Here is a 14,240-nt window from a genome sequence, read left to right as displayed (position 1 = left end):
TTTTTGTAGGTTGTAAGATTCTGGAGTTAAGATTCCAAATGTATTCTAAGTTCTTTCAAACATGAATTAAAAATTAAGAATACTAATTTATAACTTAGAAAGCAAAAACCGGTCAGATTTGACAAGGCCCAGTATGCAGCCACACTCTTATCTTTCCAGCTTAAGCCACCATTCAGTTTGAGGCAGTGTGGTACAGTGCTGAAGAGCACTGATTTTGTAGTTTTGAATCCTGGCTCTTGTTTACTCTGTGACCTGTGTGATTTTGATCTCTCTGTAATGTCTTTCATGTTCATACAAAAGAGTTTTGCCAACTACACTTAACCATTTTTGGCAAAATGGATGAAGTAAATCATAACCTGAAATTTGAAAGTCAGCATGTTTAGATCTGATTTTCATATTAGGACTTTTATGTAAAAAATAGTTGTCATATTTTGAAATTTACAAATTCTAGGCTCATGACTATGAGTGTGTTGAAAGTTGACTATATCAATTTAATTTGTTATTATATATATTTGTTGTTTATATAAAAGTTTATATTCCTAACTATGCCAGTGAACTCTTCTCCTAAATCTGAAAATGAATTTCTACATATTTCCAAATGATAATACTAAAATGCACCAAATATTTATGTGACTGAAGTAAAAAGGTAACTTTTCAAAAGTCTAAACCTTACATGCACATTACTTGCTATGTGGTAAGTTGCACATACCTCTCCAACATATTCCATGACAAAACTCATTCTTTTAATCTTCACAAGGGTTTTTACACCCCAGCCACAGCCATTGCTAGTTCGAAAGATGCAAAGTGAATATTGTGTACCTTTTTGTACAATCCTATTGGGACAATCAGGTCCACACTGACACCTTGAGTTGCATTCATAGATGGGGGTACCAGGTGGGATTTTAATTTGTTGGTTTTTATTATAAGCCAAAAGAACTCCAGCTTCAGCAGGACAACATTTCTCAAAGAAGCAATCTGTGCAGGAACAACCAAAGGTAGCTTCATTTACTAAGCTGATTCCAGGAGCTGGTCTGTATTCATTAATGTAGAAGAAGTCTGAAGGTGGGCCCTCTAAGTCAACAGTATTTTCAACAAATATCATTCCTTTATGATTCTTTCTTCTGTTGAGTTCATCTTGCCATCTCTGTAGAGCTATCCTTTGTTTAGCTTTCTTTACAATGTACTCAGCAAGGGCAGGTTTCAAAGCTTTGTTCTTTCTTTACAATGTACTCAGTTTACAATGTACTCAGCAAGGGCAGGTTTCAAAGCTTTGTTATTATTTTTTGGAGTTACTGCTTTGCCTCTCTTTACCTGAGATAAATAATTATGCTTGTCATTAGAGAATTGCTGAAGCAATAATGGGCACTTGAGATTTTGCAAAGGTTCCCAAGTATTTGTAGAATCTGGCCATCCTTTCCATTTAACAAGATAATATTCCATATCCTTAAAATACAAAAGAAAATGCAAATCAGATTATATTATTTAAAATAATTAAATATCTTAAAGAGAAAGGTATCAATTATCATTTTTCTTAGCAACAATTCGGAATATGTAAAGAGTCACATGTTCCTAACAGATGAAGTACAAATCATACAAATAAAACTCCTTCTTTGTATTACATAAAATGTAGAATTTAGATGTGGCATAACATGTTCAACAATAGGCTAAGAGTCTTAACTGGAGAAAGATAAAGGTACTGAAACTTAGGAATATTTTACTAAATAGTGATTAGATTAAACAAAAAAGTATTTATCTTGATCATGGAAATAGATGGTCCCAAAGCTAACTAGTTATGACCTAGGTTAGTGGCTTAACTTGGCCAACATACCTACATGTAGGCATTCGCTAAGGTCTATAATTTAACACTGTCCCATTGTCAATGTAATGGGTGCACATCACCCTCGATGTTCTAGACATACATGACTGTCCAATACAGTCATGACTAGTCACATGAAGCTACTGAGAACCTGAAATGTGGCTAGTTTAAATTGAGATCTGCTTTATTAAGTATAATACAAACTGAATTTCAAAGACTTAGTACAAAAACAGAACATAAAACATCTCTAACTTTCTAAAAATATCGATTACATGTTGAAATAATATTTTGGATATATTGGATTAAATACGTTATTGAAAGCAATTTTAGCTGTTTCTTTTTATGTTGTTTAATGTGGTTACCAGAAAATTTAAAATGACATTTGCAGTTCATGTTATATTTCTATTGGACAGCACTATTCTGGAGAATGCTGACTCATTTAGACTCACCCATGAGTGGACTAGGGAGCAACTGTTTCTTTTTATGTTGTTTAATGTGGTTACCAGAAAATTTAAAATGACATTTGCAGTTCACGTTATATTTCTATTGGACAGCACTATTCTGGAGAATGCTGACTCATTTAGACTCACCCATGAGTGGACTAGGGAGCAGGCACTCAAGCCACGGAAGATCAAATATTTTGACTTATCCTTCAGACTTTTGTTGGCTACCATGGGACCTGGAATCTTGCCTTTCCACGCCAGTGACTTAACTATGTTTTCTTTCCTTAAAGTCAGGCAATGCCATGTTCATTAAGTTTCTCTTTAAAAAGGCAGTGAAGTATGTATAATTAACACATTCTGAAGTGAAGTCTCTCAATTTTTTTGGTCCTCTGAAAAACTAACATATATCCACATGCCCTGGGGTAAAATAAGATCATAAAATGCTTCTGAAATATGAAAGTAATTAAACTTCACTTGACAGTTTTTTACCATTTTAATTTACAGATACTGAAAAAACTGGGATACATTTGTTTTCCCCTAAAAATTTTAATAGTTTTTATTATAAAGGATGCCCATAATAGCTGTTTTAATATTCATAATTTATTAATGACAAATGACTTCAAAGGTCTAAGCCATGTGGTATTTGACACATTGCTGAGGCATAAATTGGACTGAGGATCACTGTGAGGCAGCTGTGCAGTGACAAGTCACGCATGCATGAGTGAGTCTATTTATCTCCATTATCTGCATCTTAATGTTTTATTACATATTACTCAACAAGCAGTAATTCTTGTGAATTAAAAGAACTTTGCTTCTCTTTGAAAACTGGTCAAAAAAATTTTTTTTCCTGTTAAAAATGTGATTAAATTATGATGTAAGAATATGCACAAAAATTATACTTCCATGAAAATATATATATTATGTTCCAGAAAAAAAAAAAAGCCTAGACATACATTTAAGTATCTGTCAAACTGAGCCTCACTAAGGTCTAAGGATTTCTCCCTCTTGTCAGTTTACTACTACAATTGGAGACTGTTGTTAGCAGATATCTGTTCACACAGAAGCAAATATGAGATCCAATTGGTAGTATATAACATATCTACTCCCCTTAATTCTAAAAGTTTTTAATTTTTCTGATGTCAGAATAAAGCAATGCAACCCTAGTCCTGTTTTTTTCTGACAGTTTTTCCTATCATAGCTCTGCGTTATACCAAAATGTTTCCAGCAAACAATGAATAGAAATATTGGCTTTAAGTAAAATGATTAAATTATCATCCAGCAAAACTAACATCTGCCACTGAAGTTTACTTCCAAAATACTTTATTGTATTATTAAATCTTGGATGAGTCACTTGCATGTTAATTGCAGTGGTACCTACTTAATTTATGGACAGTAAATATGCTTATAAAACATGACTGCCATTGGCAAAATAGTGTAGAAATTAGTAATCCTTCACTTCTTTGTAGACTTTTAAAAAAATTTTATAAACATATATTACTTTTAAAATCCAAAAAAGATGTTTCTATTTTGAAAAATAAGATAATTTTTACACTGAAAAATCACTGATTTAAGAAACAAACTAATTCAATAACCTAAAATTCCATATAAAAAGCCAAAAAGTTCATAAGCTCATATGCACTGTTATTCTGATATGTAATCAACTCTTGATTACCTATAGAAATGGAGTACAATGGTAAAAACGATCCATAAATCACTCCTATGTAATTTGGAATGCAGCATATGAATTTTTCCTTTTAGACATTCCCCACTATGGCTTAAGTTAAATTCTTTCAAATATTTTAGTATGTATAATAAGCAGACGAAAGTTCAGTTACTAAGGGGTGTGATGAAATATAAGATACCACAAGTGTTCAGGAGTGAAACATCATTGGGAAAAGGCAATAATATGCGTAATAAGTAGCAATGCAATATAATTTTAAATGCCAAAACAAATAAAACAATCAATACCATTAGAATATTTAGAGAAGTCAATATTGGTCAGACAATCAGAAAAGGGAGCAGAGGAAGCAGAACAAACTACTCTGTGAAAGACTGATAGAATTTGTTGGGTAGTAAACGTGGTAGGCAGGATGAAAAACATGAGCAGAAGCTTGGAGCTAAGATTTACATGAAGTATCTAGAAAACAGTGAAGAGATGGATTTGTCTAGCTTTAAAGGTCAGAATGCTGAAGTGAAATAAAACTGTAATGGTAAGGCAAGAGCAAATTTCAAACAACCTTGAACACTTGGCTGAGGTATTAGAACTTTATTGTAGGTCAATGGTTGTTACATTTCCTGGAAACCATGGTGCTTCTGTAGGGATTTTCATTAAATGCAAACACAGTTAAATTAACTGCATCTTGTTAATTAGGAACAATTTTACTAATCTTCTGTCAAACCAATGATCTCTTCAGTCCTCATCTTCGTTGACGTCTCCATAGCAGCGCCTGACCCCATTCCTTAGACTTCAATATCATGATTCTCTCTTCATTCTTATTCTTTCTCTGCTTTCCTCACTGAGACTCCTTCTCCTGTCCATCACTTAAACAATGCAGATACTCAGGACTCTGTCCTTGGCCCATTTTCACACTAAACCAGTGTTTCTGCCTTTTAAGAATCTGATAAAAGCTAGGGACCTTTCCATAACAATAGTCACACATGTAACATTTTGGGTAATCTCAGGATATATGGATTGCAGGTTAAGAATTCCTGCCGTAGATGCGCTCTCTGGGCAACCTTATCATTCCAATGATTTTAACTATTAATTGTATACTGATGGCTCCCAAAACTGTATCTACAACCCCATATATCCAATAACCTACTGGATGTCCAACAGGTTCTTAAAGCAATGTATCCATACGAAACTCACCACTGTCCTTCCTAAACCAATTCTTTATTCCTCATCATGGTGAATCTTACCCATCTACCTACTCACACAAGCCATGAACCAGGAGGTCAATCTCAATTCCTTCTTCTCAATTCAATCCATCACCAAGTTTCTTTAGAGATGGACTTCTTCATGTCCATCTCTATTATTATAGCTTTATTTACTTCAGGCCCTCAATTCCTGCCTGGATTATTACATTAATCCCCCAACTAGTTTCCCTGCATTAAGACTGACAACACTCCAATCTATCCTTTTTTAATAAAGTGTAGAGTTTTCTCTACACTTTATCTACACTAAAAACAAAAAATCCACAGAACCAGTCATTCCATTGCTTTCTTGCTTAAAAAAATATTAACGGTTCCCCCACCGTCTACAGAATAAAGTCCAAATTTCCTATTATATAACAAGGAAAGCCATTCTTGAATTGGTCCCAATGCCTCTCTGGCTCAATCTCTCATTATGATCCCATTCACACACCATCTTCTAGTCATACCAAACTACTTACTGCTAGTACTTTGACATGCAGGCCTTTTCATACCTTTTTGCTGCTTTCTTCACAAAGTTCTCCCTAATTAGAATGGCCTCTCCATTTGCCTAATGAACACTTCCTTATTTCAGTCTTATCTTTTTATGTGTAGAGAACCCTACAGATCTTTTAAAATAGCTCATATGTCACCTCTTTTATGAAGTCTTTCCTGCCTTTCTTGCCCAAGAAGAACTGATCACTGTCAACTCCCTTTGTTCCCATTTCTAATTTAAACTATAAGCTATTTGTGGGAAGGGATGGAATCTATTCTTCATAGCCCCAGAACGGAGCATAACTGCCCACCATGTCTTGGGTTTTTATTAAATGTTTCTGAATATTTAACAAAAAATATGACTACCAAAATGAATTAATATAAAAATCACAACAGTAACTATATGAATTTTTAAAAGAAATGCAAGCTGTTAAACTTATCCTGGAGAAAGCAATTCATGGTTTCTCAATATCTGTTTTGTTATTTGCTAACTGTCTACAGCCAACCAGTGGTAGCAAACAGCAAAACAAGTTCCTAATTTTCCATTAGCCATTTTTTCTGCCAATTCTGAAGTAATTATCATATTCACTACTAGTGGTAGGAAAGTCTGCACCTGATTATGAAAATACCAGTGGTTCCACAGAAACAGTTTGAGAACTATTATGGTCAATAGAAAGTCACTGGATTTTCACACCAGTAACTGACAGTAGGAATTGTGAGACCTGGGTTAGAGATCCAGCAATGAAACAAAAAGAGCCATGTGACCTTGGAAAAGTCCTTTCTTGGAGCTCTGTTTTTCCTGATCTCTAAAATCTGGGTGGTAGTTTAATGATTTCTGTGTTATCCTGGTTCTTTAAAAACTACTCTAGGTGCAGTCTTCTAGAAATATTAATCTATTGTTAGATCTGAACTATTCTGTTTGTGCCATTCAGTACAGTCAAGGTTCTAGAGACACAGAAGTACCTGGATACTTTCAGAAGTCAAAGTTGTAGGTAATACTTCTTACTTAGCTTAGCTTACTAAGGCAGAAACCTCACCAGTGTGCCTGGGGGCTCTTGTTCTTCACTGATGAGCTGAGCATGTTAAGTACCCATAGTTTTGTCAGAAACCGCTCAGTATGAAGGGGTGATATGGCAAGAACACTGCTGCAGAAAAATCAGAGCACTAAGACTAATACTATAATTTACATCCTTTAAATTCAACTAGACCCTCAACATTAATTCATGATGGTAACAACCCTTTTGTTCCCCCAGACAGCATTCCTTCCACTTCCCAAGTTAGCTATTTCATACCTCCTCCACTTAGCTCAAGGTCCCTGTCCCACTACCTCCTCCACTATCTTTAGCAGCATATAACCTTTGTTTCTAATGCAGAAAGAAAACAGAAAGCTCCAGTATATGTTGTCGAGAGAAGGTGGATGCAGATACAACAGAAGAGATGTACTTCCTGTACCAATTATTCCTCTTTCCTCCAGTCTCTTCAGTTTCTCCACCTCTACTGGTTCTCACTCACATTTAAATCTCCCTTATTTTTAAAAGCAATATAAAACTAAACCTTTTTTGAGATCTAAATACTTAAATAGGTAAAGAATCCCTAAAAGATATGACATTTCTAAGAGTGAGAGACTAAAACCAGGTCACAGGATAGATTTCAGTATATACATCAGCTCTTCTGGGAAGCTTTTGGTGAGCTATCCTAGGTGTGCCTCCCCCAGATCTTGTAATGATGTTTGTCACAGCACTTATGATATATGGTATATTACAATGCATTATTTACTTGTCAATTTTTCTCACTAGGCTGTGAGTTTTTTATAGGGAGGGATTGTTTCTTATCGATCTTTATATTCCCAGTGCCTAACATAGTCCCTGACACACAGAAGAAACGCAAATATTTGATGAGTGAGTCTGGGAAGGAAGAACAGGAGATATTAGTCAATAGAGTGCTACTATAATCTAAGCTTGAAGATAGAAAGGTCTAGTCCAGTAGTGATTGTGGGGACTGGAGAAATGACTAAAGTAAAAGACATTTCAACCCACTAACCACTAACTAAATGCCCATTCCATACTAGGGACTCCCGTGAGACTCAGTCCTGGCCTTCAAATGGCTGACAATTTAGCAGGAAAGGTATGACACAAACCAAATTATAAATGTAACAAGGTCTAGAATAATGACAAGAACAGTGCTTTCTAAGTCCTGAACATGAGGTAACTAATTTTGCTGGAGGTGAGGAAAGGAAGAAGAATCCACAACAGGTGGTAACCTCTGTGCCAAATCTTACAGGCTATGTAGAATTTTGCCAGGCAGAGAAGGGACACAATAGTATTCCAAAGAGGGAAATGGGTAAGAAATGCAAAAGGGCACAAAGGAATTAGGATATAAACCATGCCTGTTTTCAAGCTATGTTTCCAGTGCTTAGAACAGTGCCCAGCTCACAGTAGGTACTCAGTAGATCTTACTAAATGAAAAAAATTACAAGTACTTCATTGTGGACAGAAAGTAGCATATGTGGCAAAAGATGAGGCTGGAAAGGTAGTTGGTGGCCAGATGATAAAGAACCTCAGTCCCACGCCAAAGTGTCTCACTTTAGACTGGGAGACAGAAGGGAACCATTAAAAGTCCTAAAGCAAGGCCCCATGCAATCAGAGCTGGGTCTGAGAAACAACTGTAATAACACTGTAGAATAACGTACAGAGACAGTGTCTTCTGAGCTAAGTAGAGAGGGGCTGCACAGGAAAAGGACAAGGTCATAAGATCTTTCACCAACCCTGAATATGTAAAAGAGAAAGAAAGAGAAGAAAAGAGGTGGAGGCGTGCTGAAGTAACAGTAGCTTACAGGTTAAATACTTGTGCTGGAGGATATTTGTAGGGTGTTGAGGGCATAAGTAAGAAAAAGTAAGGCTGCTTATTCCAAAGCCAGAAACCACACAGATGGATGAGAAAGACAAAGGAGACACTAACCAGCAAAAACTGTCTGAAAATGAACCACAACCTTATACAGATTTCTGTATAAGAAAAATATCAGTAGCTCCCTCGATGCTAGGGACCCTAGGTAACTAATTCTCTGGGAAAGTATAATAGGAATGAACAGGAAGAGACAAATAGAGAGGTACAGGTAACACAATGTGATCACTTATTAGATTTATTGGGTAAAGAAGGAAGGAAGAATTAAAGATGTATGAAATGATAAGGTTAGGTAACTGGGAATACTGTGATTCTGTTAACCAAAATAGGGAACACTAGCAAAGAATAAAGATTTGAGGGAAGAAAATGTGTGCAATTCTGAATGTGTTGAACTTTTGTACCTGGGTATCCAGTGAGAATGAAGCCCATAAAGAGCTTAAGGCCTCAGAAAGATTTGGGAGTCATGACCTGAACATATGTAAATAGAAACCACTGGGAAAGAGGTTACTTACAGAGCAACTATAAAGTGAGAAGAGAGACAAGTACATTGCCTGGAGATTATTTACATTTCAAAGGAAGAAGAATAGAAGACAGTAAAGATGACTCTCTATAAAGTGAGAAGAGAGACAAGTACATTGCCTGGAGATTATTTACATTTCAAAGGAAGAATAGAAGACAGTAAAGATGACTCTTAAAGAACAGTAAGAAAAATAGATGGGAAAAAGGAATGAAGATACAGCTAAGTAACAATAATGACAGTAAACACTGATATAGTATTACCACATGTCAGCCTCTGTTCTAAGCATCCTATCTATATTAATTCATTTAATGGTAATAATACCCTCTGAGATGGGTACTATAACTATCCTCATTTCATAGATGAAGAACAGGAAGGACAGAGAAGCTACGTTACTTGCTGAAGGTCACATAACTAATAAACAATAGAGCCAGAATTTGAACCTGGGCAGTCTGTCCCTAGACAAGAGAGTTTTCAAAGAAGAGGTAGCCTACAGTGTTAAATATGGCAAAGGGCCGGCCTGTGGCTCACTTGGGAGAGTGCGGTGCTAATAACACCAAGGCCATGGGTTCGGATCCCTATATAGAGATGGCTGGTTCATGAGCGTGGTCCTGACAAATTATACTACAAAGCTATAGTAACCAAAACAGCATGGTACTGGCATAAAAATAGACACTTGGACCAGTGGAGCAGAATAGAGAACCCAGAAATCACCCCTCAGGCTTACAGCCATCTGATATTGGACAAAGGGAACAAAAACATACATTGGGGAAAAGACTGCCTCTTCAATAAATGGTGCTGGGAAACTTGGATATCCGTATGCAGAAGAATGAAACTAGACATGCACCTCTCACCACATACTAAAATCAACTCAAAATGGATTAAAAACTTAAGTATAAGACCTGAAACTGTAAAATTACTAAAGGAAAATATAGGTGATACACTTCAGGAACTAGGTTTGGGCACAGACTTTATAAACATGAGCCCAAAAGCACAAGCAACAAAAGAAAAAATAAACAAATGGGACTACATCAAACTAAAAAGCTTCTGCACAGCAAAGGAAACAATTGAAAGTGAAACGACAACCTACAGAGTGGGAACATCCAACAAGGGATTAACATCCATAATATACAAGGAACTCAAACAATTATACAGTAAAAAAACAAATAACCCAATTAAAAAATGGGCAAAGGAACTGAATAGACATTTTTCAAAGGAAGACAAACGAATGGCCAATAGGTACATGAAAAAAGCATCAACATCACTAGTAATCAGGGAAACGCAAATCAAAACCACACTGAGATATCATCTCACCCCCGTTAGACTGGCTATAATCAAAAAGAATGAGAATAACAAATGCTGGCAAGCATGTAGAGAGAAGGGAATGATCCTACACTGTTGGTGGGACTGTAAATTAGTACAACCACTATGGAAAACAGTATGGAGGCTTCTCAAACAACTACAGATAGATCCTCCATATTATCCAGTACAGATAGATCCTCCATATTATCCAGCAATCCCACTTCTGGGTATAGACCCAAAGGAATGGAAATCATCATGTTGAAGGGATACCTGCACTCCCATGTTCATCGCAGCCTTGTTCACAATAGCCAAGATATGGAAGCAACCTAAATGTCCATCAGTGGATGACTGGATAAGGAAACTATGGTATATATACACCATGGAATACTACTCTGCCATAAAAAAAGAATGAAATTCTCCCATTTGCAACAACATGGATGAGCTTGGAGAAACTTATGTTGAGTGAAATAAGCAAAGCACAGAGGGATAAATATCATATGTACTCTCTCATAAATGGGAGCTAAGAGATTAGGAAGAAAGGAAAGAAAGACCACAATGGTGCATTGGACTTGCAGAGGGAGAAAACATACCTAGGGATACAAAGTGGAATGGGGAAAGGGGGATGGGAAAGGAGGTCAGGGATAATTGAGGGGATAATTGGGTGGGGGACATGCGGTATAATCACAATTTGTGGTAATGGACATGCTGCCAGTATGGATCTGGACAGCTTATCTTAGGCATGAGTGGTGACAATTTGCTTTGTACCCTATGAATATTCATAATGAATAATAAAATAAAATAAAGAATATAATGGGTTAAAAAAGTTAATAGGAAGTGAAAAGACAACCCACAGAATGGGAGAAAATTTTCTGAAAAGCATATATCTGATAAAGGACCTGTATCCAGAATATATAAAGAACCATTACAAGTGAGTAATTAAAAAAGTGAACAACTCCTCTCCTTCAAAACAAACAAACAAAAAAAAACAGGCAAAGGATCTGAATAGACAGTTCTCCAAAGATATACAAATGGCCAATAAACACATGGATATAAAGAACCATTACAAGTGAGTAATTAAAAAAGTGAACAACTCCTCTCCTTCAAAACAACCAAAAAAAAAAAACAGGCAAAGGATCTGAATAGACAGTTCTCCAAAGATATACAAATGGCCAATAAACACATGGATAGATGCTCAACATCATTAACCATCAGAGAAATGCAAATTAAAACCACAATAAGATTCCACTTCACAGCCATTAGGATAGCTATAATCGAAAAGTCACGGAGAATGATAAGTACTGGCCAGGATGTAGAGAAACTGAAACTCTCATACACTACTGGTGGGAATGTAAAATGGTACAGCACTTGGGAAGATAGCCTGGCAGTTTCTCAAATGGTTAAACGTAGAGATACCATATTACCCAGTAATTCCACTCCTAGGTATATACCCAAGGAGAAAATGAAAACTTATGTCCACATAGAAACTTGTATGTGGACGTTCGTAACAGCATTATTTATAATAGCCCCCAAATGGAAACAACCCAAATATCCTTCAAGTGATGAATGGATAAACTAAATGTGATATATCCATGCAATGGAATATTATTTGACAATAAAAAGAAATGAAGTACTGATATATGCCACAACATGAATGAACCCTGAAAACATTATACTACACAAAAGAAGCCAATCACAAAGTACCACTTATTGTATGATTCCTTCTATATAAACATGCAAATAGGCAAATCTATAGACACGGAAAGTAAATTTAGTGTTTGGCTAGGGTTGAAGATGGAAAGTGATTGAGGAGGTTTGCTAGGGAGTGATGGCTAAGGGGTTTGAGAGTAATGAAAAATGTTCTAAAATTGATTGCCTCTGAAAGTATGCTTCACTGTACAATTTAAATAGGTAAATTGTACGAAGATATGTAAATTATATCTTAATAAAGCTGTCAAAAAAGTTAATAGGAAGTGAAGTGAAATACAGGAAATACTTGCATGAGTGGGGAAGGTCAAAGGAAGATTTTTGAAGTCTAGGGAAGATCTGAATATGTTTATGATTAAAATAAATCAGTGAAAAAAGCAAGCTTGATATAAAAAAAGACACCACAGATTAAGCAAAGTCCTAGAGGGAGTGGACAGAAAGAAAAAAGAAAATGGTGTCACCTCTGAAAGAATGACTGAAGATACAGATAACTGGTGGTGAAGTTAAACTGAGAGTTCATACCTGAAGCATCCTATTTTTCACTGAGGTAGAAGAGGACGTCTTCAGCAGAATATGAGAGAGTAAGGGGTAGAGTCAGAAGTCCAGAACAGTAATAAAAGCTGGGAAAACTGCTGACAAGAATGGGAAAAGAAAGCAATAGATAAAAAGCTTGTCAAGTAGAATTGAGCAGTGTGAGAACAGAAATAAGTTTTAATGGAACCCACATGCATGATTATATATTCTTAGCTAGAGTGGTCAATCCCAGGCTTGTAAATGGAGATGACTGGGGTATTTCAGGGACTGAAGGATGCTGAGTGTAGGTAAAATGCTTGAGTGGGGAAGGCAGTGGTACCAAAGGAAGATGACATTTCAAAGGAAGAATAGGATTTAGTGAATGATTCAATACAGAAGATGAAGGAGAAGAAAAACAAAAAATTAGGATTCCTGACTCATTTATCTGAAAAAACTGACAGATTAATGACCAAAACATAGTTTTTGCAGAGGGAGGAAGGCTATTAATAGATGAATTACTCAAAAATATAACTGTAAGATTTGGATCAAAAAAGCTTAGAAGAACAAACCTACAAACATTTTTTTAAAAATTAAAAAAAAAATTTTTTTTAATTAAAGGAAAAAACAAAAAAAAGAGAATAAAAAGAAGCAACAACTACAACAACAACAAAAAGAACCACCACCCTGTTATTTTTAAGAGGAATAAAGGGTGGCCCAGAGAAATTAAATGAGTTTGCTGAAGTCATAGGTATGAAATGAAGGCTAGAAATTACCTTGAAATGCAGGCCATTCTACTACACCTTAGAACATCACTAATACCTGGAGTTTGACATGATGGCAGGAAAAACAAATGGTGATGCTTCTTGAGGAAATTTAGCAACACTAAAATTGGTTTGAAACTCTAGGTTCATTTCAGGTGACAGTGGGGAAATATGATCCAGAAACAAAATGAGTGACAGGAGAAGCCAATCTGAGATCAAACATTTGCTCTGGTAATCCACATGGAGATAATCAAGAGTTGGATGTAGAATGATATAAGTACCTTAAAATATTCTAATGCAAGAACATGTTATGCTTTAAAATTCTGTTAATGTTATTTGGCCATATAGATGATAGGACATATAAATTTATCATGGTTTAGAAAATTTTAAACATTAAGAAGAGCTTTGCTTACTTTTAAGGTTCTTTTTATGTTACAGAAATATGAAATACTCAAGTCTGATTGGGTCTCTTTTAAGGGGCTAGATATTTGCCTTACCTTTACTACCTTGTAGTCACACAAGTATTCCACCTCATAATTGTTTAGATTCCTTTTGGTGATTCCAATCGATTTACATGTGAGCTTTTCTTTTCTACATAATTCCTGAAGAGTATCAATTGAAACTAGGCAAGGCACACACCAAGCTACAATAAGAAAATAGAATTCTTTACTAATGAAATAGCTACTCAGTTAAAACAAAAAAGAGAAACTTAAAACCTCTAAATCCCCACCCTTCAACTGGCAATTTTACAGGAATAAAAATTCATGTGACAAGAAACCAGTTATGTGTATTCAAGAAAAAGTTGAGCAATGAAGACCTTAAAAGACCTTTTGGTAAATTGGTCTTCTTGGATTTTCTCATGGATTTCTATCCTACTA

The 14,240-nt window shown here is 35.7% G+C and overlaps 1 protein-coding gene across 3 annotated transcripts in view; it reads right to left on the bottom strand.

Annotated features, from left to right (window-relative positions):
• Positions 1 to 14,001, bottom strand: part of SUV39H2 (suppressor of variegation 3-9 homolog 2 (Drosophila)) — a 19,787-nt gene extending 5,786 nt beyond the window's left edge. The window contains exons 1-2 of one of the 3 annotated variants that reach the window (XM_008587246.1): positions 13,860 to 14,001; positions 1,312 to 1,443 (exon numbers count right to left, since the gene is read on the bottom strand). In XM_008587246.1, the coding sequence (XP_008585468.1) occupies positions 1,312 to 1,440 (129 nt within the window). In that variant the 5' untranslated portion in view covers positions 1,441 to 1,443; positions 13,860 to 14,001. Of the gene's footprint in view, positions 1 to 709; positions 1,214 to 1,242; positions 1,444 to 13,859 lie in introns of those variants that run through there. The other 2 variants (XM_008587244.1, XM_008587245.1) reach the window with 2 other exon arrangements.
• Positions 14,002 to 14,240: the final 239 nt, after the last annotated feature.

The sequence above is a fragment of the Galeopterus variegatus genome, unplaced genomic scaffold (genome assembly GCF_000696425.1).
Source record: "Galeopterus variegatus unplaced genomic scaffold, G_variegatus-3.0.2 Scaffold4315, whole genome shotgun sequence".
NCBI lineage: Eukaryota > Metazoa > Chordata > Mammalia > Dermoptera > Cynocephalidae > Galeopterus > Galeopterus variegatus.
This window is presented reverse-complemented; position numbering and strand designations above follow the sequence as displayed.